Source organism: Harpia harpyja, chromosome 12 (assembly GCF_026419915.1).
Source record: "Harpia harpyja isolate bHarHar1 chromosome 12, bHarHar1 primary haplotype, whole genome shotgun sequence".
Classification (NCBI taxonomy): Eukaryota; Metazoa; Chordata; class Aves; order Accipitriformes; family Accipitridae; genus Harpia; species Harpia harpyja.
In genome coordinates, this window is record NC_068951.1 from 34,189,617 (window position 1) to 34,213,372 (window position 23,756).

Genomic DNA, 23,756 nt, shown 5'->3' on the forward strand with positions numbered 1-23,756 from the left:
GATGGTTTTCACCAGCCGGCCAGAAGCAGCCTGGTATAGCTGTGCTCTTCAGCTACTGGGAAGACAGACTCAGTCTTCTTCCAGAAAGACAGAGTGGCTTGGTCTGAGCAAGACTCCCACTGGTAGGCAAAGATCTCCCTCATTACCTCAGGCACACCCAGAGGTAGAGCACAGCTCCAAACTTCCATGCCGTCTACCACAGCACACAAGAACAAGGTGGTACAAGACACCAAAATTAAAACAATGCAAAAAGCTGATGCTTCCCTTGGTCATTCACCTAGGGTCATACACCTGGAACATCAACCAGTTACTATGACTTAATCCCTGTGACCCTTTCCACTAAATCACAGGAGCATGAAGAATATCCCATCCCCCACCCTTTCTTACAACCTCCCACTCTTCCTTAAGACCCTGCATCTCAGCAAGTATGCTTTTGGAAAAGGGTCCAATGCTCTGCAAAACCCATTAATGCCATTTCTTAAATTTTAGAGACTTGTCTCTAGTATATTAGAACATATCTCTTTCTTGTGGGGCACAGAGCACGCTATGTTCAGCATAATCCTAATTCTCTTGACAAGAAATCAGAAGTGTAAGACTTGAGTTTTCCAGTGCAGAAGGTGCAAGCACATAGAGAAGGAGTGAAGGGAAGTGTTCACACAGACTCAATCATTTAATGCAACCAGCTAGTCTCCCTCTGTATAGAGCGAAAAGTCACCTCTGGAGTATGGAATAGCTTTTCTCTACACTCCTTTATCTATAAAAGAAAAGGCTGCCATGTTCATGTAAGACATGCTCTAACTGGTGCCCAAATTACTATCGTAATGAATGAAAAAACAGGATAAATGCACAGTATTAATAAAAAATTCTTATTAAGTTGGTGCAGAATACAGAGCAGCATTTGAGGTAATTTTTGAGAAACAGTGTGCAATCTCCATTTTAAAAGGATGCTGAAACATCATGCTCCACCCCAGAGCTAAAGCAATACATGAAGTGTGGAAGACATACCTTGCAGCAAGAGACCAAACAACTCAATCTGTTTTCTTTAAGAATTAACAGGTACTTACATGGGAGAGAGGTTAGTAACAGTAAGCAGTTTATGTTTCGCAAACAAAGCAGTAGTTTCAAAAGCCTGAAACTAGACAAATCCAAACTAGAAATTAGGTATGCAGTTTTAGGAATGCATGTAATCAAAAGCTAAAACAACTCACCTGGGTCTTCCAGAAATTCAGTGTCATTTAGATTGGATCCTCCCAACAGAAAAATAATTCTATGACTCAGAGGATAGCAGCTTGATAAATCTCACACTGTGATTTCTACTGCAGTTTCATTTATACACAAAGTCTGACATCGTGGTCATAATGACTTTGGGCTTTTATCAATCTATAGTAAAAAGTGTGAAAACAAGTGTCACGTGATTTATAAGTGTTGACTGTATTGTGTTGTTTTATCTTTGGACAAACACTAACAGGGAAAACAGACTGAAGTGTACTTGACCTAAGTGAATTGTGCAGTACATGTGCTTAGTACAGATGTACAGAAGGTCCCGTGTTATCTGAAAAAGGCAACGGCCAAGGTCACTGCAGTGTGAGAATGTGGGAAAATTTTGGTTAAATCAGAATGTTTGGGATGCTTGCTAGAATTGTTCTTGGTTAATGGAGTGCATGGTTAGGATGTTGCAATGTATCACGAAGGCAAAATTACTGATACAAGCTTAACAGAGTAATACATGTAGCTAACAAGAATTATACTTAACATATCAATCAATGTGGCTATGAAATGCTAAAAAATTAAATTAGTAATATTCCATTTTATTAAAGGGTTTGGCTCTTCAGAGCTTTTCCACAAGTGATATTTCTAGATCCCACGTCACCCTGCGCAAGGCTGCAATGAAATAAAGTAATTGCTTTAATTTTCAAAATAAAGAAGACAACCCTATCTCTTGGCATCTGCTTAAATAAAACCAATTTGCTGTACTAATCTTACTTTAACAGATCAGAAATGAACGTACCAAAGATAAGCCAAATAAACAGTTTCTATTTAATGTCAGTCTAATTTGCCTGTCAATGTGAAGTCTACTATACAAGCCAAGACAGAAAGTAGCCTGAAGCATTAATATATTTTGTGTCAACAAAAGGAAGGCTTATCTCCACAAATTTGCTGCCAATTTTTTGTCTCTTCAAAATAAAAATGCACTCCTTGCTTGCAGGAGGAGCACAAGTACCTGAAGAAGGATGCATGGAATACTTTCAACAAATCTTGCTCTGCTTCTGTGTTTCAGAGAACAAGTCTTATGAAAATAGGATCTGATGGGATCTCACAGAGATGAGAACAGAAACACTAACTTAGATCTTATGTACTTTAAGCGGGAAACAGTCTGTTAGCTTCAGCCAGCATTTCCCTGCTCTGATGCATATATATGCAAACACACAGCTGATCTGATGTATTTCACTCAGCTGTAGTAACAATAGATATTTACTTTTGATTATTTGCTTTTGCCACCTCTCCAACTTCTTGCTGTGCAGCTTTTAAATAGCTTCCAAACTCCCTCTATGCTGCACTCCAGAAAAGGACAAAACAAAGACAATGTACCAAGTCAGCTCTTCTACCCATCTATAGCAGGGATGCTGAAAAACTGCCCAAAAGGCTAAACTTGTCACAAAGCTTAGTTTAATTTGACAATCATCATAAGGCATCCATGTAAATTAAAAATTTCCACCAGGGTCACATATATTCTCCCACAACATAAAACGTGTTAAAACCGAGGGCTGGGATTCCAAAAGATGCTAGTGGTTACTGGTCTTGGCGAGGCTGCTGCTGCTGGCAGTGGGGTCCAGGAGACACAGCACCAACAGCAGTAACTCAGGAAGCGGGAAGTCAGCTTGCACAAATCTCTTTCAGTAGAACAACTAATAAAAAGGAAAGAGATTTGTACAGAAAACCTCATTCTCCATCCTTTCTGGGAAAACAAAACAGAACAAAAAAGATAATCCCATTCAAGGAGCAAAGAGCAGAGCTTGGAGTTCTGAAGCCCAACAATGCTGATGGCCCATTTTGAAAACTAATGAAGCACTACAGAGGCCTGAGTTTATTATTGCTTTATCCCAGTTCAGCCCAGGCTAAGGCTACGGTGAAGTCCAAATTAATTTAAAGCCAGAAAATGCAGATCCAGTAACAGCACCTAAGTCCCCATCCACACATGGGTGTAAACAGATACTTTTGGTGAAAAAAAAAAAAAAAACAAATCTCCCAAATTTCCCCTCTTTCTGTGCTATGTAGATCCCCATAGCAGGGCTAAAATTTGCCCCAAAGTATATAAAAGTTTCTCTCTCACATCTCCTTTAGCTGAGCCTCTTACAAATGTTTCACCTTTTATTCAAACTAGTCCTCTATCCTGGTGATACATCAGCTCAGAGATGCTTCGTGGGAGCTCACTGAGAGGCACACAGGTACCCACATGTTAAAAAGAATGTGGCACAGAGTCTAAGAACCATCACCTGTACTCTGTAATACCCAACGATGCTTTGCCCTCAGCTTCCTGAGACCAAATGGCACAGATGGAAGACAGAGTCTCCCCATCTTGCATGCCTGGCCAGTGATCAAGAGAAATAGCATGCTGTGTAAATGAAATGGCATCTTACCACCACCATAAGTCAGAAAACAGACTCAGGTAAAGCGGGGCTTAAAAGTTTCACATCAAGAAAGAGGGTGCTTCCCTCAGACTATCGTATGACAGGACAACTGTTATTCAGGCAAACATTATTCAAGGCAGTAGAATTTTAGCATGGGTATCTCCATGGTTGACTTACAGGCCAAACATATGCTAGGGATCTTTAAAAAAAATTAAATTAAAGGTCCTGTTAATTCTTCCAAAAGGACAGAATAGAAGACACACAGTGCATCTAACAAACACACGTGCTACACATCCTAACACACTAACAAAGGCTGCAGCTAGACTTGTCAAAACAGTTAAAAAGATTTAGGCATCCAGCTAGTACCAGAATTGATGGCATTTGGGCACCTAAATTTAACTTTTTTGAAAATTCGAGCCTACACATTTCTTTATTGCTTGTCCCATTGAGTGCAAAGGGAAAACTGAGGGTAGGGTTAACTACAGAAGGATTTCAAATCCATCATAAGGTTTCCCGGTTCTTTTATATATATATTTTTATATATATATATATATATATAAAAACCATTATTATTATTTAGCCACCTGGGGGCAGGGGGGAACAGGAGCTATTTAAAATTAGTTTCTTAATTATTTAAGCATTAGTCCCCTACCTCCCAAATCACAATACCTCTGTCACAGTAAGGAGGATAACATGAAAACCTGTTTGCTGCCACTGATAATTCCTGAGTCACTCCTTTGCAGAACTTCAGCCCAAATATCAGGATAATGGCAGCTTGACACATATACACTCCCCAGCAACGTACACACAGCAAGTAGGACATGCCTCAGTGGCCTCAGACAAAAAGAGGGAAAAAAAAAAAAGAAAAGAAAAAAAAAAACAAACCATCAACCAACAAACTTGGAGAAACCATCCAGAAGAGCCTCAGGAAAGGGAACTACCCACTTTCCATGGAGAAGCAACTGCCCAGGAGTCCCCGCCCAGTATAAACTGAATCGAAATATCCATCCTACAGCTGAAAGAGATCTCTGAAATCTGGCAGTGTCACACGCTGGATACTTGAAGGCACATTTGCTTTGTGTTTTGGGAGAGAAATCCAGTTACAACAACACACTGCAGCTGCAGGGCTGAGGGCAAGGAGGCAACACTTGGTATCCTTCCTCTGTTCCTGTCCCCATTTTCAAGCTTCATGGCTGGCATGAGCTGGTGATCTAAGCAGACACATTAACATCCCTGAGTGAAATGGCACCATTTGTGGCCTCTGAGACTTTGTCCTCAAGCACCATTGCTGGTGTGTCTGTAGTGACTGCTGTAGTGTCTATGGCAGGAAGTGGATTCAAGCCCTGTGATAAGATCTGTTGGATGGTTTTCCGCAAATTGGGGTGCAGCTGGTTTTGGGTCTGGTAAAAAATTTCTAAGGCAAAAGACTTGAGGGTGCCAGTGCAAAGGTCCTCATAAAGTGGAATTGTGTACATCCGAGACATCTGCAAAAAAGGAAAACTGGATAATATCAGTTCAATAAAAGTCAAGAAGTTCAGCTCTTCTACCGCTACACTCCAACAGCCCTGAATGACTTCAGACTGGAGACAAGCAATACATTTCTTCAAAAGACAACTGAGTCTATTCTAAATAAGTTTAATGCAAAGAATTTTATGAATGATAATAAAAAAGCATTTGGCTCTCTAAGACTGAGCTAATTCCACAAATAACAGAACTATTTTTAAAAGGGAGTAGGCCACAGCGAACACATGCATTAACCTTTTGCTCCTGCACAATAAAAACTACTGAAAGGAATTCAATGAGCCCTAGCCTTGCTTGAAGTGCAAATATTCAAACAATCTCATGATTTAGTAGTGTGAAAATTTCTGGTCTCGAAAAGCCAGGGCTGGTACAAAGCAACACAAAAAACGCACTGGGCAGAGCTGGGACAAGGGTATTGAGTTAGGCTTAGAAAAGCAGAGATTATCTGTAGGCACTTCAAATTACATCTGCCCATTCCTCCCCACCCGCTAGCAGGTGAGCCATGCTCAGCCCCTTCGCAACACACCTGGTCTACACTTGGCCAGGAAGCAGAAGTTCCAAGGTCTTTCACGTCGCATGTCTCATGCACATGTCTCATGCACTGAGAGGTGCAGTGATTTTAATCCAGCAGTTAGTACCTGGTTTTCCAAGAAGCGACGGACTTTGTAAAGGTCTGGATAATAGTCATTTCGGACTACAATCTGCAACCAGCGGATACGGATTTCTGCATTCATGGAGTCCAGCTGAGAGGAGTAACATTCCGAAAGCTTTTTTATCACCTCTGAAGAGAGCACATACACAAAGAACTATGACCTATTTTGTCGAGTTTGAGGGTCATCAGAGATTAACGAATCATAAAATCATGGAATCATACAATGGTTTGAGTTGGAAAGGACTTTTGAAGATCATCTAGTTCAAACCCCTTGCCATGGGCAGGGACATTTTTCACTAGATCAGGTTGCTCAATGCCCCATCCAACCTGACTTTATGTGAATGATAAAGTCAACAAGGGGTAGGGCTCTTTAGAAATCAATTATTTATTCCAGGAATACTTTTCTACTATCCTGACAGAGTACTCACCATGTGGCAGCGGTGACCCATCCAGCAATCTGTCCAAGAAAAGCACGGTTTGGAACGTTCTCCATTTAGTGAGGTCAACACTGCTGGCAGCAGCAACAGAGTCCAGAGGCTCTGTGGTCCAGAGTTTGAAGAGCATCTCCACTGGTCTGGTCAGACTGGATCCCTGAGATAAGTCTGGCTCAGCTAACGGAGGTCCTGTAGCATTGAGCCAACGTTCAAACTCCAGTCCTGGAATGAGGAGCACCAAAAATGTCGAGCAGGAGTCTCTGCAGGTGGCTTGGCTGCCTCAAGGTTCAGGACTGCTTCTAGCACAGTTAAAAGAGGTTCTAACAATAGCAAATCAGACCAACCTATAGTAACAGCGACATAACCCCTCCAAATTTAACCATGAGTTTTCTGGAGCTCAACATTACAGTAAATACAAAAAACACACATGCTCTTAAGGCAGCCAGGCTAACAAGTATCTATGGTCAAACTGTTCTAATATAAGATTTTTTTGTGTGTGCATTTCTCTTTCTCAGAATTTTGAGGAAGACTGAAGAACATGGGGAAAACACGCTTCATAAAAAAAAAGTGAGAGGGCTCACTAAACTCCTCCTACACACCAGCAAAACCAAGCAATTTATTTATACAATCAATAACTTAAAAAAAAGAAGTTTCTCCACAAGCGGCAGAGCTAGCAGAGCCTAGTTTCCAACAGAGCTCTTCCCCTTGACCCTTTACCACCTCAGCACTTTCCTAACCCTTGGCAATACTTCCCATTCCACACCATCTACCCTAAAACTCCTCTCTCCTGCACCCCCTGAGTATTAGCCAGGCAAAAGTTAGCACGTGCTGTGGTTAACTCATTAGCCAACCAGTGGGCCAAATAAAACATAGAACTACTGATCTCATGCTGCAGTTTCTCCCACAGTAGGCTTACTCATCTACATCTCTCCACAGGCAGTTTCCACAAAGCCTGTAGGAACCTAGTATCCTTAAGAGCTGTACTCCACTGCCAGTCTAGTTTAAACTGACGGATGGGTTCAATAATTACTTGCAAGAATGGACACATGGCAGGATAACATTAGTCTCATTCCTTTAAGCAAGTGGGCTAGTAGTAAGCACCTAGTAGATTACAGACCTTTCATAAATCCACCAACAGCTATAAATAGGGGATATAAGGGAGAGTGAAACATTATGGAAGAGATTTTATATGCATGGATAGGACCTTAGGAAAAGTCACAGTTCTCAAAGCATGTTTTCTGTAATTAAAATAGATGAAATTTCAAAGTGTGTTCACCTTTTCCTTGCATTTGAGCATGTGTAAATCTCACATGCACTGATCATTCTGTCTGCAGTGTGAACGATGAGTTAATGAGAAAGTTAACTGAGAGCCACTCAGCTAATTAATGCCAAAATTGTCAGCGATTTAAGATGTTCTCATTCCCCAACATGGAGGCAGTAACAATAAATCACCACAACCATTTCTATCATGAACATCTGGCTGTTGCCAAAGGGTTTTGTTTGCCTTAGCATTTTCTTATGCATCCTCCAAGACAAGCACAAAACTTATCATCCAGATTTTCTACAGTTAACTAAGTGAATTTCCTACCTGCTTTGCTCTCAACACATTGCTCTTTCAGCTCTGGAAAAAAATTCAGGAAAGAATCCAGAAGATCTTGAGCCACAACGCTGGTAAATTTGTACTTCTCAATATAGGCCTGAAACAGTAAAAAGGATAAGTTATGATTAGGAGAGAGACAGGATAAGTTATGATTAGGAGAGAGACAGCTTCCTTTCAATATAGAACCACTGCATGCAATTAAAAAAAAAAAAAAAAAAAAAAAGATGGAAGAGTGAGAACAAATACTTGGAATGTTTCAAAAAAAAAAAAAAAAAAAACCCAAACCAAAAAAAACCCCAAAACCCAAGAAAAATATTCTCCCTCCTCCTCCCAGACGATAAAAGCACCATAACAAGAAAAAAATTGGGTAGCTGCAAATACACTGGCAGCTGAGTACAGGAGGGGGGGTTTCTGATACAGATCAAAGATACATTAACATATCAAGGGCAGAAAGTCAGAATACAACTGGCCACTGTATTATTCACTGTTAGATTATGGACTAAAGTCATACTTAAAGAACTAAAGAGAAAGACAGAACGGGGATGGATTGGAAGAGGAGATAAAAAACATGCATGCAGCAAAAAGAAAAAGCAATGAGTTTTGTCACTTTTCAAAAACAAGTCAATAGCTAACATAATTTTCTATAGGTTTTGCGAATGCGCTCCAAGGCACCAAACCTGCCCCAACATAGGAAACCATGCCCTTTGTCACACTGGCTAAAAAACCACAAGCTAATACTTTTTACTAGTGAATGAAGTCACATCGTTCCAGTCACAGACAATCTATACTGGAACAGCTTTCTAATTATTTGGAGCACAGAACAGGAGGTAACAAAAGTATACTACTACTCTGTATTTGGCACATTATAAGCTTAGAATCTGAGATGAAAGAAGAGCATGAGCACGTTCACTTAAGAGAAATCTCATAGAAAGAATTATCTAGGTTGACAGACAGGCCCATACCATTCTTCCATCTCAGACACACTCGTATTCAACTTTACCCCTATCAATTAGCCACAGTGACAAAACCTGAAGGGAAAAAAAAAAAAAAAAAAAAAAGCAGCTCTAAATCTCAAAGGAAACACATGCTTATTCACACTCACTCTTAGGAAAGAGTCAAAGTGTCTTGGGTCACCACAGAGCTGGGACAGGTAGTAAACAAAGCAGTAGCCTTTCTCATAGGTGAAGAGGTTCATTAAATTACTAGGATTTACACCTGAAAGGAAAAGACAACAATGTTATAAGACACTCTAATGAGGACACTAATTTCCAACTCTTCCAAGCATACGGACCCCTTAGAGATCACTGAGTCGAGATGTAGTGACTTAAAATCAAAACAAGCCTATTGTCAGTACATTTAATTTACTGCAGTAAATTAAATGGAAGCAGTCCAAACACACAGACTGGGGGCGGGGGGGGGGGGGGGGGGGGGAGAAATCAATCATTGTAAGCTAAGTATTAATTCCCAATGGAACAAGTCACTTCAAATTAGAAGTCACTGAAAACACACCTGGAATTTGAAGACAAATCTTTTTTTTTTTTTTTTTACCCCACCAAACTCAGGGAATCACCATACCATAAATTTTTAAATATATCAATGTAAGGTAATCACTATTTGTTCCTTTTTTGAGACTTCTAACACATGCTTTTCCATTCCATTTGGTTCCAATATCACCTCCACTCGCATTTTAGGTTGTTTTAAATATCATCTAGATTGAAGAATGCTTCACACCTCCAGTGGTGACCACAGAACTAGAGAACTATCAGTGAAGAAGATACACAATGCTGGAGTGCAGACGTGCATCTGGCTCATGGGATAACCAAACAGCCTCTGCATAGCTCACTCAACAGGAGAGCAAGTACTTATGTTTATCTGTATGCTTATGCATACATACATAGTTCTTACATGAACACATAAAAGGAGGAACATTTAATAGCACAGGATTTTATACGATGTTTCCAAATATTTTCATTATAAACTGCTTTATTTTACATATTCAGAAGCTCAAAACCACACAGCTTTCAAGGCAGTTTTTCACACTCTGTTTCTACTCAGTGAGTCTGTTTTGTTCTTAAACAGAACAATATTTACAAAGATGAGTTAGCCAACTTCAAAGAAAACTTCAAGGCAAGTTTCCTTATTTATTTTTAGACTGGTTTACAAACTAGTATTTCCTTTTTTCTTTCTTTTATAAAGGATATGTAAAAATTAATCTTTTTGGCCTATGTTCCAGCATCGATATACAGAAATTTTGTGTACAGCAGCTTCAGCCAAAAGCAATACCTGGCTCCAGTTTAACCTGAAGCTTGCTGACCGGGTTGTCTTCTCCAAGGAGCTTCATCTGTCTGTGGAGGGCATCAAGGCGGAATGCAGTCTCCAAACATGTGAAGGCAGCTCCTAGCCCAGAAAGAAACTTATTAGTTGTGAGAAAGTGACTAGCAAAAACTGACCTGTGCAGAACTAGCACAGGTACAAAATAAAAGCTACTGAAGGTGTAAAAGACACAATAGCAAGACAGAATCACAGTAATATAATGGTGGAGAAACTTGAGTGCAAAAAATCCTTGCAATTTGTAATGAAAGTCAGAACCTGAAACAGTGCACTTACTCCAATTATGCAGCAGACTGAACCAAAAAACAAAGCAGCATGAAAACTATGCTAAAGTTTACATCCTTGACATCATCTTATCAGTTATAGCAAGGTAAGCAGGGCAGCATTGAATAAGTATTGTACAGGTAACTTTCAAGGAGCAATCAAGTACTACAAAAAAGTAAAGTCACTGGTAGAATAGTAGACACATGATTCCATATTCAGTGCCAAGGATATTACTAAGTGAATGTCACCTCTTGGGTGAAAACAGAAAAGGATTAGATTTAGTTGGTATATTACAGATCCTGTGGATCTTTTTTAAGCTTTACCTAGCATCCTACCCATATTGTATCATGCAGTTTTCACCTTCCACTCATTAGAAATTCTTTTACAGCTGCGACTGGGTAGGCTACTCTTTCTCTTTTAACTGCAGTGTAGAGCATTCCATGCTTTCAAGCCAAACTAGCTGTATTACACTGGCAAGTCAAGAGATCTTTCCTACGCCCTTGCAGATGTAAAAAGCTGCGGAAAATAGATTTTCAGATTCAGAAGATACTTAACATCCAGCACTATTAACACTTTATCTTTCTTTGCTAAGTCTTCAATGATAGGGCTTGTTACACAGATATAATCTCAGAGTCTCTACATATATACACAGAAATCAGATATAAGCAAAATGAGAATTAAAAACCAGGATATATTTGGAAGACAGAAGAACCCATACTGGCAGACAAAGGGGTGGATGTGCTTCACAGGCGAAAGCAAGAACCAGGATAGCTAGTGTTAAGGGCAATTACTTCGAGCTACAGGGAGGAGGATTAAGCAAGATCCAAGAGGTGTGGTTGTCAGTGGACTCCAATTTCTGTAAACAATGTCATTACAAAGATGCCTTTTTATTAACAGCAGAAGATACTCCAGAAATGACGTCAGAAATGGCAAGATTCAGATCGGAGATTTATCTTAGAAACAAAATGGAATGCAAAAACAGCTTACTAAAGAATGGCACAGGGAAAGGCATTTCTTAGTTTCCTGAACAATTGCTTCTTGAAACAACCAGTTCTAAATTTCAAGAGAATAGACCAAAATCAGCAAGTAGCTTGTCCTATGTCAGAGGGACAGACTAAGATGGGATAGAGAACAGGTCAGTATCTTCTGACCTATTCGTATCACTGCCATGTAAAACACAATGTGACTTATAAGAACAGTCCTAAACACTGAGAACTACTCAACATAAAACAGCTTTCAAAGATATATAATACACATTGTAACATCTCCATATATGCTCAGAGCACTTCTTTCCCTAAACTTCACTATCATCAGCTCATCTCCAAAAACAATATACATGAATAAAAACAATGGCATCCTTCTAAACACTCTCACTGCCAAGATTTCCAGGAATTTTTCCAAGATTGTTTACAGCGGATGCGTGAGAATACACATGGTACAGGCTTTTTAAGAACATAACAGGACAAACTAAAGAAGTGTATGTTCCCATTATTCACTTCAATAAAAATCCAATTAAACTGAAAAGCAATAGGAATGTTTTACTACTACTATATTCTAAAGACAGTACTGTACAATTGACCTGTGAAATTCACTGATATAAGCAAAGGCAGGGCTGTACAATTCTTCAGGAAGCCTCAAGCAGATAAACAGACAGCTATGTAGACGTGTAAGTTTTTTTTTTTTCTAAGTGCTATTGCCATCATTCTTTCCAACAGTAGGTAGCTACTGACTGATCAGGATTAGAAAGACACTTGTTCAGACAATAGTTATTTCACAATATAACCATGATAAGATTTCTTACATCTTTCTCTGAAGCTCATCCTCCACTCACCTTGCTCTGATGTATGAACACCTGCCGGGTACCCAACAGTAGTTCCAAAGTTCCTACCAATGCCCTTACAACGCTGTGCTAACACACCTCACTTAAAGCCCCTATTACTGTATCAGGTATTGATTCCACCCAAAGCCAAGACAACATCACACTCTAAGCATCTAAGATGTTCAGTGCAATTTGGGGCTGTGTGTGTTCCAGAAATAAAAAAAGAAAACCAGCTCCCTACAGACTTTTGAGCTCCCAAGACAAATACTCTATGCAGCCAACTCCCAATTATTGGTTAGACATAGCATAAGGAGAAACATTGCTGCATCTATACCGTAGGTCTCAGTGGTGATCCGGCGCTGTGCATACGTGGCTAGCCCCTCGCTCAGCCACATCTCCTCCCATGTAGCATTGGTGACTGCGTTTCCAAACCAGCTGTGGGCAACTTCATGAATGACGTCAATGATCAAAAACTCATCGCTCTCCAGAATGGAAGAGATGATGAAGGTCAGGCATGGGTTTTCCATGGCAACAATAGGGAAGGATGGAGGAAGAAAAACAATGTCGTATCTAAAATTAGGGAGAGAGAAGAAGGAAGAGAGGAGAAAGGAGACAGGTAAATTACAGCTATTTCATAAGACACATAGTAACTTTTTTTTTTCTTTAGAAAAGGCTCTTCTGAGACTTTTTTGTGGCTTCAGGAACAAACTTTCTAGAGCAGTGGTGCCTTATTCTTCTGATCAGGGGATCACGGAGCTTATTCTGTTGGCCAAGGACCTGCGTGTGTTTGGATGTAAAGACTAGACAGTCTTTTCATGTGCAGCAGATCCAGCACTTCCCAGAAGCATCACACTCCCGTCACACACACAAACTCATCACAAGTTGTATATCTGAGAGCCAGAACCACTAAGTTTACTCTAAAAACACTACCACATACACAGTGTCGAGACCCCAGAGGCTCCCAGGAAAGAGACACACTGGGAAGCTATCAAACAAATTAATTGATTTGGTGTACCTGCAGCGTCAGCAAAATGACTCTAGTCTGTCTGCTTCAGAACATAACAATACTATTTGTTTTGTTTTCTAAATTTCTCCACCAATGATCAGTACTGGCACACTGGGCTGTGTTCTCAGATTATTTCAAGCAACATTTTGTATGTTAACACCACCACCACGTTCTTCCTGCTTACCTTTAGCAAAGAAATATAGGACACCTTTGTAAACATTTTCTCCTATCCAAACAATGAAAGCATTCTCTCAAACCATTTTCTTTTAATACATAGACAAGCTTAACTTCAGAAACTATTAATGATGGGTTTAGGGACTAGGACTCTCAATGAGTCTATACTGAATCAGGTTTTCAGCACCCTCAGACATACCACAATAAATATATCGTATGTCAAGTACCGCATGTAAAAATAAGTAAGATGAATAAATAAAACTGCCATACATTTTAAATGGTGTCTGGCCCAATGTTGGACTTGCATCACAAAACACTATAGTATGAAAAACCTTCACTCCTCAGGGAAGATCCACTGTTTAGAAACCTCCAGTTCTGCCCACCACACCAGGCAAAACACCACTGTGCCTCCATGGTCCTCTCTGCCACTTGCAGAGACAAAACTCCAGAGTTTGTTTCCAACTACTACAGTGCTGCCAGCTGAGAGGCTCATTTGTCCTGCTATTGCTAGCATAGGGAGAAAGCAGGATGATTTCTCAAGATTGTTTTATTTTGTTCCCACTACACATTCCTGGGAGACTTATTAAACTCACCTTCCCCATATATATGGGCCATACAGACTCTCTGCAGCAGTCAACCAGCGCTCAACAATGCCAGAAAGCTTGCTGATGGCTGTTGGCAGCAGGCAAGGCTCTGCCCACACTCTGCTCCTGTCAGAAAACAGAAAACATCAGGTGATACTTCAGCAAACTGAATTATCTCTTAAAAAAAAAAAATAGCCTGACTTCTCACCACACTTCCATGTATGGTAATAGTGCTAAGAGGTCTCACAACAGACTCAGGCCTTCTTTAGGCTAACACTCTATGGATACATGGCAAGAGATAATCAAAGATCCCTTAAATAAGGCAATGAGACAAGTAGCTGTAATGACTATAGGGGACAATAGCAACATTTATGAAAGAAGAAAATATCTTTGCCAGTGCAGTGCCATGAATTTCTTTACACCCAACTAAACCTCAAACTCTCTGAATGCTCACAGCACATGGTCCCAGCTGTTCCCTTATCAATGACTCAACATATTTTCTACTTACAACATGAAGCACTGTAGAGAGACACAAAAAGCAGAACCAACTCACTGCAAATCTTACCTTGGACCTATGTCTGCATGTATAAGGTCTCCTGCCACCAGGGCCACTAGGTAGGCAGGAACTGGATATTCCATGTAAAATTGATATACACCTTCCTCTTCTAAATAGGTACTTTGGGTAGCACTCATCAACACCTGTATGCCTGCTGGAGCCTGGAAGACCAACACATTAGATGATCACAGCTTAATTACTACACCACTGATCTCTCTGGTTTTGTTCATCTATGCTTGAGGATGTACATTAAAATCAATCATTTAGATAACACAAAATGTAAGATTTCTGTGAGGTTTTTATACCATGATCTACCCAGCCCGTGAAAACATACCAACCAAAAACATTACTCCTCCTATATAGCATGGGGTTTTATGCCAGCTGCCCCAAAAGTGCCCACATATCAAATTATTCACCTACATGAAATGCAAAATTATTTGATGCTGCTTTCATAAAACTTTGGTTTTTTCCTTTCAAGAACTGATAAAATACAGTTGAGTATTATCATCAATAACCACTACTGGAAGTGACCAGCCAAATTCTCTCTCTCTTTTGTGTTATCCATTTCATGGTTACCCTTTCAGTGTTGAGTACAGGTAAGGCAAGAGCCAAGTGCGATCAGTAACAGAGTTGCCTTTGGGACAGTGCCCTGATTCTGGCCCAAAAACCAGAATGGGATCTAAAAACTCCAGTATTTTTTATAACCCTGTCACAATTAATATTTAATATCATATGTACATACACAATGTAACTATGCTTTCACAAGTTAACAGCAGCTCAGTGCTCCACGAACCATTTACAGCCATTTGATCACTTACCTTGACAGTAGCTGAATAGGTACATTTCACTGCTGGTGTGTCAAAGCAGGGGAAGAAAGACCGGTTACACACCGAGTGGCCCTGCGTGAAGACAAATGGCTTGGCATTGCCATACGTCAGTTCTGGATCCAGCCACCAGATCTGTTGAAACATGATGTGAAGAAGAGGTGAGGGAAAAGGACAAAACCACAAGGATGAACTGCCAAAAACCAAAACCTGAAATCAAGAGGATTGTGGAGGAGAAGGAACACCTCAGCTGTTTGGCTCCCCAGATGAATACCTGGCACAGGGCACATTTCCATTTCTAACAATACATCTTCCTACTCCTGTTTATTTGCCATGACTACTCGGAGTAATTCCTTACTGTCTGAACACCAAGTGGTGCCACACAACATAGTGTCTTCCAGCCACTCGCTATTTCTGTGGTATCAATTTGCCTGGTTAAAAACAACTCCCTAACAAACATCCACACAACCTTCTTCTCAGAGGGAGTACTCTGAATACCTTCGTGTTTCTAATTCAACATGAACAGGAGTAGTAGGGGTCAGGTAACGCAAGCTAAAAAAAAAACCAAACCAAACAAACCCAAACTCACAAACCAAAAAACCCTGAGGCTGAACAGTGTACACAACCTTATCTCTGACCCTGACACTGCCCTGCTGGCTGAAGCATCAAACATTTTGACACTATGCAAAAAAGTCAGTATATGTAAGAAACATCTGGTCAATGACACTAGAGGCCTCTTTTTACAGAGCGGATAAGGAGATTCTGGGTGGTCACAAAAAAAAAAAAAAAACCAACAAACCAAAAAAACCCCACACCACTGAGCATGTCAATTTTCAGTATCAAACAGCAAATAAATCATGAATCAGACCCTCAGCAAATAATTAGAACAGATTAAGAATAATATGAAAAAGTGCAGTTATTTGCCTTTTTGGTTTTCTGTTTCAAATGCAATGTTTGTGCTTTCACATGCTCCCTGCCTCCAACTTTGGAACGTAGGAGCAATTTTAAATATGGATTTTCTTGTAATCCTAGAACTCTGGAGCTGAACTTTTATGGAAAATATCAAATATTGTGAAACTTGCAATAAAGTTAGAACCACTGGAAGTCTTGGGAACAGTCAAGCGCAAGGAATAAAACTTCTGAGTCTGCTGAATTCTTAGATCAAAGCAACCAATAAATCCGAATTCAGGGAATAGCAGTTAGTGCAGACACTAGTTCATTTCTGGTCCTCAAGAGAAAGCAATGAAATACTTACAGAAGAGAAGCCTGGGTACTATGTCTGCTCTCATTTTAACAACATATTACAATTCTGTCTCCTAGTTAACCTCTGTGTTCTGGAAGTCAAAGTTTTCTCTCTCCCCCTCTGTCCTATAAGGTTACTTCTTGTTATCTTCTTCCCTTGCCTTCAGACCCTTTTCCTCGGATGTCAGTGTGCTCCTCTCCCAAATCATTCACTTCAGCAGTACCCCTGGAGATCAGTGAAAGGTAAGGAAAGGAAACATACTGTCAGCAGCTTTCAGTTATTCGTATAGAGGTTCACACTTCCACTGGCAAATGCGGTTTTTTCTAGGTGGGAGGCATTACAAAATTAAAAACCTTTATCTAGAAGTAAAATTAATCTCAGAGCAGCATACTTATCTTGAAATTTGTTTTAAGAGTACCCTCTTCTGTTTCAAGCCTGTTGGGCCAGAAGCATGCTTAAAGCATGACTTCTGATGAACCTTGCCTCACTTACACCACGAGGGCTAAGGCTACGCGACTCTTCAAATCCACATGCTGCATTTCAGCATGCCACTGGCCAAATCCCTAGGTCACAGCCGAGGTGCACTACACAGCTACAGATTTCCACTCCATGGATACCTGCATTTCACGGCAATGAATATCATCTCTGTGATGTGACATTGTGGAACTGGAGTCAACTATTCCAGAAGGCATTTGGGGACACAGGTCTCATTAAAACCCACAGTTTGAAACTAATAGCTTCTGCCCAGAACACACATTCACATAAAAATGCAAGTGCTATGTTTTAATTCAGGGTAGTAGTTTTCTAATGATCCAGGAAGGAGGCTCAGAAATAAAGTTTTTCAAGATCTGCCCCAATGCCAACTTTTAAAAACACTCCTCTGATCAGTGGCTTTGTGCTTGTATCACAAAAAGTCTGACTTACAACCTGTATCATTGGCCTTGCTGAAGAGGCTCACCTTCAAAAGGTTCTGTTTCCTTTGCTTTTTGAGAGACAGAAAAGGCTAACAAAGAAAACAGAGATATAAGACACCACCAGACCTCAGTTGCAACACTAGAGTAGGAAGGAAAAAGGGTTGACAGATGATGTCTTTAGAGCAGAGAGATAAGGGGAAGTTCTCCCTGACCACAGCAGGAAGAAAACATAAGCAGGAAGCAAAGGGGAACTGAGAAGCTGATTCTTGTTTACAAGAAACTCCATAAATTAAGGACAATTTCTTTCCAACCAGCTCCCCTTTATTTGACATTTGGTTGAAGTTAAATGAAGCACCAGCCCCACAGGCCAAGAGGGAAAATATTTGCAGAGGATGAAGTATTTTTTTCCCCTGTTTCCTAACGTCTGCAGCTACATGGCAAGCCTTCGTCTCTCTTTCCAGATGCACTTGGAACAATGATGAAAGTTATCCTGAAACAATATAAATAGATCTGTAATATAAATAGACCAGGCTATGCTGCTGGACAGAGGCAGGACTATGGACCGGGGAAAACGAGTATAAGCAGCATCCCAGAAAGGAGTGCAAGGAGCAGGGTACTGCTGGGGACGGGGGGTGGAGCAGTACACAGGGACAGAGCAGTATTTGGGGCCATATCATCTACTCTATATCCAAATCCCTCCTGTGCTCCCCTTCAGAAATATACGTGACTCGTCATAATGCTCATTATTTTTATCTAGTTTTTCAAGTATACAGGCGAGCTGTTTCACACATTAAAGCTGTTCTACGATGCATTTCAAGTAAAAAAACCTGCTGCTTGGCTCCTCTGCTGAACAGAGGCTTTGGGCAGTCCAGGTTCCCCCTGCCCACATACTGCAAAGAAGCTCACACTTTATAAGGCACCTGCCAAGAACATATTTTTTATTGACTTAGATTACAATCTTTTACCCAAATCTGGCAAATGACAAAGGCAATTAGCTAAGCCTATTTCAATTTTAAATCTCTCCATGTTTCTACCTGCATTATTGATGAAGCTCCCGAGAAGAGCTGCAACACCACAGCTTCTGTTCTAGACAAACAACAAGCCGCTCCATCTGATGACAAAGTAAACCGCACATCTGAGATGCAAAGGATGTGACAGGAGCAAACCACACCAGGACAACAAGTCACTCTAGGAGGACTGAGGAATCAGGACAAATCTAACGGAACAACAGGGAAGTTCCCAGCACTGCAAAAAGGGCTGTCCTTTTTGCTGAATCCTGAAAATTAAGAAATGCTATCATTTTTTTATACCAGAACACAGACCGGGGTTTGCATTTAAGGATGTCATGGAAAGAAAATAGCACTGGTGTTAACATGTGCGCTGCCAAATCAGAGGTGTGACACAGTGGGCAAGAGACAGATGTAGATTTTTCTCTCTAGGGAAGGGGAGGGGAAAAAAAAAAAAAAAACTCATGAAAGAGTATTTGTAGGACCAAGAAGTAAGGGGTGAGGGAAAAGAAGGGGAGGAAGAGCACTGTCACTGACACACCTGATCAGCGTGTGCCTTCAGCCCACACCATGAGATACACACAATATTTATGACAGTCTTGCTTCTGATGCAAACTGGTGATGTACCGAGCATATGGTTTCCTAACAGCACAGGGAGCTGGAATGCCCTGTGAAAGGCAGATTTAATCTCTCAGCTGTCTCTCAATGTCCATCAAACAACCAAAGATCTTGGCTCCTTCCTCCACAGGAGAAATAATGGGACAGTCAAATAACATATCCAGATGGCTCAAACCAAGTATATCAAGACAACAGGTTTCCAATTTTAAACAGACTACTAACTCCACTGCTGATCTTACTGCCAACACGTCCACGCAGCACTGTAACAGGAATTTACTGTTTTATAGGTCCCACAAGTATGCTAAGGGTCCCATAGAAAATAAACCCTGACCTAAAAAGATTACATTTAGAGAAAGGTCAAAGAAAATAGAACTTCTAGAAGACAGAGGTTTAACACTGTAAAGTTTGTTCGCTTACGCAGAGAAAAGGGACTGTGAGGAAACGTACTAGACACGAGTATAGACACGAGTATAAACCAGCTCACCCTTATACACATATGGGTTACTCACCCCTATTAAAATGCAACACTAGGCTGAAAAACAGCAATGACAGATAGCACTACAATAGCACGAAATTACTTTGGATCCAAAAAAAATAGTTCAGCATGCGAACATGAAGAGCTAGAACAGGTGCTACTCGAGGACAAATATTTTGCCAGCCAAAATCTACAATAGTGAGCGAGGAAACGTGGTACGATTTATGTCAGCAAGGACGCCTGCTTCTACTTTTCAGTATCACTTGAAAAGGGCAGTGCATGCCCCTGACACTGTAACCATCAATAATCTTTTGACACTAGTCCCTGTAGCTTCATTTCAACTGAAGCAGTACACGCCATTAAAGGTACAGTAAAGGCTTCAAAAGACAGGATGAAGAAAAGCTAGTTCACGTCTGATCCAGGGGAAGCAAGACAAACAACAGAGGGAATGGAAGAAATGCCCTACTCTCAGCATCCTCAAGTATGTAACATTCACCCTGGATTGTGTGCAAGGCCAAGGAGGCGACGTGTTAATGCAAGGTGAGACTAATGAAGATCACATCAATCAGTGCCCTGCACCTTCCTGCGGTTTTCAGATCATTTCTAAAGCCGAGTCTCAGATCAGTATTCCATTACATCTGAGATCATTCCTCCATAAACACAGCAGGACAGTCTGCCCCTTCAGCAACAGGGCTGGCAAAACCCAGCAGAAAGCACAGGCTAGCCTAAAATAAAACAATTTGTTCGAGAGGAGGAAAGTATGTTACCGTGTACTTCGAGAGGTATGGCTCGGCCAGACTGAGAATGATTATAGAGCACGGAGCAACACCAAATAAGCTTTAAAGCCTTCCCACCATAGAGTAGACAAAAGAGGTTTCTCCATAAAATCTTGAAAAAAACCAAAGAACACAATCTTCTGAACCCACTGTGGGCCCTGAAAGACATCACCCATATACCTCTTCAGTGCAGAAAAGCTTCAGCAGAGTATCGTACAAGGAAATAGTAAAACCAGGAGTTCCATAAGTGAAAAGGAACAATATCCTCACTTACAAGTGGATCTGAAATTTTAAAGTGCCAGAATTTCACCTCATTTTTGCACTTTTAGGGAAGGACCAGAATGTTAAAAAGTCACCATCTAACAAAAGGAAACTTCTGTCAATAAAAATCTTCACGTGGAACTCACTATTCCGAGTGAGCCAATATATTAAGATCATTCTGAGGATGAAGTTATTTTTGTGAGCTTCAACATAGTATTAAAATGAGACAGAAAAAGATCCAGCAAACTCATTCTACTCAGCAACACTTTCATAATGAAAGGCTTAGTATGTACTTACTATTGGGTTATTTTGCACGAAACCTTATGTTCAAAGCCTGCTCTTATTGAATACATTATAATAGTCGAATAGATGCGCACATTTACTGGTTTTGACCAATGCAACAGCAATACCAAACCAGCAGGCTGAGAGTCAATTCCATTAGGCAAGACAGAGGCATCAAAGTTGCAAGACTCTCAAAAAAACATTCCTTTTGCAAATAAACTCAAGAACCACATGATGAAAATCACGTTAGTTCAATTCCCAACCTGAAGGGGCTATACAGTGACAAAAAGAAGTAATGTTGCAGTGATAACTTTATATTTTCACTGTCATAAGTTCTTAAAAACGCAAGATCTGCTAGACAGCACCTAAAAGGCCAGGAATAAAGTGCATCTAAATACCAGGGGTTAAAAGAAGTGACAGAATTTACAAAGCATCTCACTACTGAAGAAGGCTAATTCACACAGACATGAGAGCACCTCCCACGGCCGCATCAAAATGGGTGTATTGGGCCATTTCTCATCCCTTTTTCCAGCAGGTAACTTGTAGGAATACGTGGAATCTCACTCCGCTCTTCTCAAAGCTCCTGACCACGGCTCGTTGGAACGTCAACCTAGGTGCGCAAGGCCTGATTTTGTAAGCACCTGGCAAAACCCACAGGGAAGCTCCTGTATTTGCCGATTACGTAACTCGTCCCGAAGAATTCAGTCGAGGCAGGAGTTTTCAAATTTTCACGCTCCTCGCCAAGAACTGCGATGCCCTTAAAGGACGAAAAACTTTAAAACGACTGCCGTGGTGGGGGGTGAATAGCCTTGGGGGCCCGGCCGACGGGGAAAGGAAGGAGGGCGGCTGGGTGGGTACGAGCATCACTGCCGAGCGCGGCGTGGGACCGCGCAGGGCTCGGTGGCGGCAGGCTGGGGACCGGCACCGCCGGGGACCGATGCCGCTGACAAGCAGGCAGGCGGCTGTCAGGCGAGGAGGGAAGAGGCAGCGGAGGGACGGCGACACAAAAGGAGGGACCGAGAGTGAAACACCTCCCGCTGCCTTTGCCGCGGGGCCAGGGCGCTTCCCCGACGGTCGATTACGGGAGGAGGGGAAAACGTGAGAAAGGCGCGGGTGGGACGGGAGGGTACCGCCAGCCGCCCCGGGACGCCGTCTCCCGTTTTGCCTCCCCATCTCCGCCCCGCCGCCCCCCCCCCGCAGCGCGGTACTCACGGCGGGGCCGTCGGCCGTGATGTAGCGGACGATGATCTGGAAGGGCTGGTGCGGCTGGAGGGCGGCGGGCAGGGAGACGGTGAGGGACGAGCCGTAGTCGGTGAAGGGGTCCACCCTGAAGCCGAGCGGGCAGGCGGAGCAGGGCGGCTGGGCGAAGAGGGGCAGCGGCGGCGGTTCGGCGGCGGGCGGGGGGCTGGCGGGCGGCTCCCCCGGGGCGGCGGCGGCGGGCAGCGGGCCGGCGGCGATGCAGGGCGCCGAGAGGAAGGTGGCGGTGGAGGGCGGGCTGGCGGCACAGGGCGGCGCGCAGGGCGGCGGCGGCGGCGGGCAGGGCGGCGGGGGCAGCGGGGCCGGGGCGGCGGCGGCGGCGGCCTCGGCGGGCGAGAAGGCGAAGGAGCAGGGCGCTTCCCCAGCTGCGGCGCGGCGGTAGGCGGCCGACAGGACGCGCATGGCCGGGTGGACGTCCAGCACCAGGGCGCGGGGCTGCGGCCGCAGGGCGCAGAGCTCCAGCACCAGGCAGCCCGCCAGCGCCCGCGCTTCGGGCCGCAGCTCCAGCCCCAGGTGCAGGTGGCGGAGGCTGAAGAGTTGCGAGCTGGAGGCCGACGCCACGTCCGGCGGCGGCTCGGGAGGAGGCGGCGGGGCCGGCGGCGCCTCCGGCCCGGCCGCGGACCCCTTGCGGCAGCAGCACAGGCCGGGCGGCCGCGCAGCCGGAGCCGCCATGGAGCGGCGGCGGAGGAGGAGGAGGAGGCGGCGGCTGCTATGTGAAATCCATGGGCGGGCGGGGAGGAGGGAGGCCCCGGCGGCCGGAGCGACCGGGGCGGGGAAGGGGGGGAAAGGACCGCGCAGGCCCCGCGCGGCACCGGCCGAGGGAGCGCCGGGCCCGGGCCCGGAACAGCCAGCCGCGGGCACGGCCGCCAGGCGGCGCCGCGCGCGGGACAACGGGGAGGGGGGGCGCTCGAGGGCAGCCCCGCCCGCCGGCTGCGCGCGCAGCGGGGTGGGGGGCGCCCGCCCCTGCCCGTTGCTCCGGGGCGTGCGGGCGCGGGGCGGGGCAGGGGCGCTCCTCGCACACGCGCCTTCCCGCGCAAGCACGCGCGTCCCCGTGAGCGCTCGTCGTGCAGGGGCACGGCTGTGCCCGGTGCGCACCGGGCAGGCGCGTACCTGTGCGCGCATCGTGCGCTGCTCCGGCGTAGGCGTACGCAGAAACCGCTTCCGGCACGAGCGGCGCACGCCCGCGGGCGGTACCCACGCGTGTGGGCATCCGCGCTGCACGCCCACCCTGACCCACGCGTGGATTCCTGCACGCCAACCGGGGGCTCCATCCATCCGTACCCCTTTTGTACCCCCCCGGTTCACAGGGCAGCGTAAAACGTGGGCGTGCGGACCCACACGCACGGAGCGCTTTCCTCCTCTGCCCCCAGCCAGCCCCCCCAGCCCTGCTGTCTGGACAGGGACCCGCAGATTCCCCTGCTCCTGCTCTGGGGACGGCCACTGGCACAGCTACAATGGCCCACTCGGTTTGCTCCTGCCCTGGCGCAGCCTCACAGCCAGCTCTGCTTCCACGCAGCCTGAACACTTCG

The 23,756-nt window shown here is 43.6% G+C and overlaps 2 protein-coding genes across 10 annotated transcripts in view; one reads left to right on the forward strand and one right to left on the reverse strand.

Moving 5' to 3' along the window:
* Window positions 1-1,787: 1,787 nt before the first annotated feature.
* ABCC5 (ATP binding cassette subfamily C member 5) overlaps window positions 1,788-23,756 on the reverse strand; it is a 74,437-nt gene continuing 52,468 nt past the window's right edge. For 6 of the 9 annotated variants that reach the window (XM_052805067.1, XM_052805065.1, XM_052805066.1 and 3 more), the window contains 10 exons: window positions 15,389-15,529; window positions 14,580-14,731; window positions 14,024-14,140; window positions 12,585-12,820; window positions 10,120-10,233; window positions 8,939-9,051; window positions 7,825-7,933; window positions 6,231-6,458; window positions 5,789-5,931; window positions 1,788-5,113 (listed from right to left, as the gene is read on the reverse strand). In XM_052805067.1, the coding sequence (XP_052661027.1) occupies window positions 4,841-5,113; window positions 5,789-5,931; window positions 6,231-6,458; window positions 7,825-7,933; window positions 8,939-9,051; window positions 10,120-10,233; window positions 12,585-12,820; window positions 14,024-14,140; window positions 14,580-14,731; window positions 15,389-15,529 (1,626 nt within the window). In that variant the 3' untranslated portion in view covers window positions 1,788-4,840. Of the gene's footprint in view, window positions 5,114-5,676; window positions 5,932-6,230; window positions 6,536-7,824; window positions 7,934-8,938; window positions 9,052-10,119; window positions 10,234-12,584; window positions 12,821-14,023; window positions 14,141-14,579; window positions 14,732-15,388; window positions 15,530-22,182; window positions 23,077-23,756 lie in introns of those variants that run through there. The other 3 variants (XM_052805073.1, XR_008237713.1, XR_008237714.1) reach the window with 3 other exon arrangements.
* The window catches only part of AP2M1 (adaptor related protein complex 2 subunit mu 1), a 159,846-nt gene continuing 158,487 nt past the window's right edge, over window positions 22,398-23,756 (forward strand). The window contains exon 1 of the mRNA XM_052805085.1: window positions 22,398-22,416. The gene's annotated coding sequence lies outside the window, so the exon portion shown is untranslated. The remainder of the gene's footprint in view (window positions 22,417-23,756) is intronic.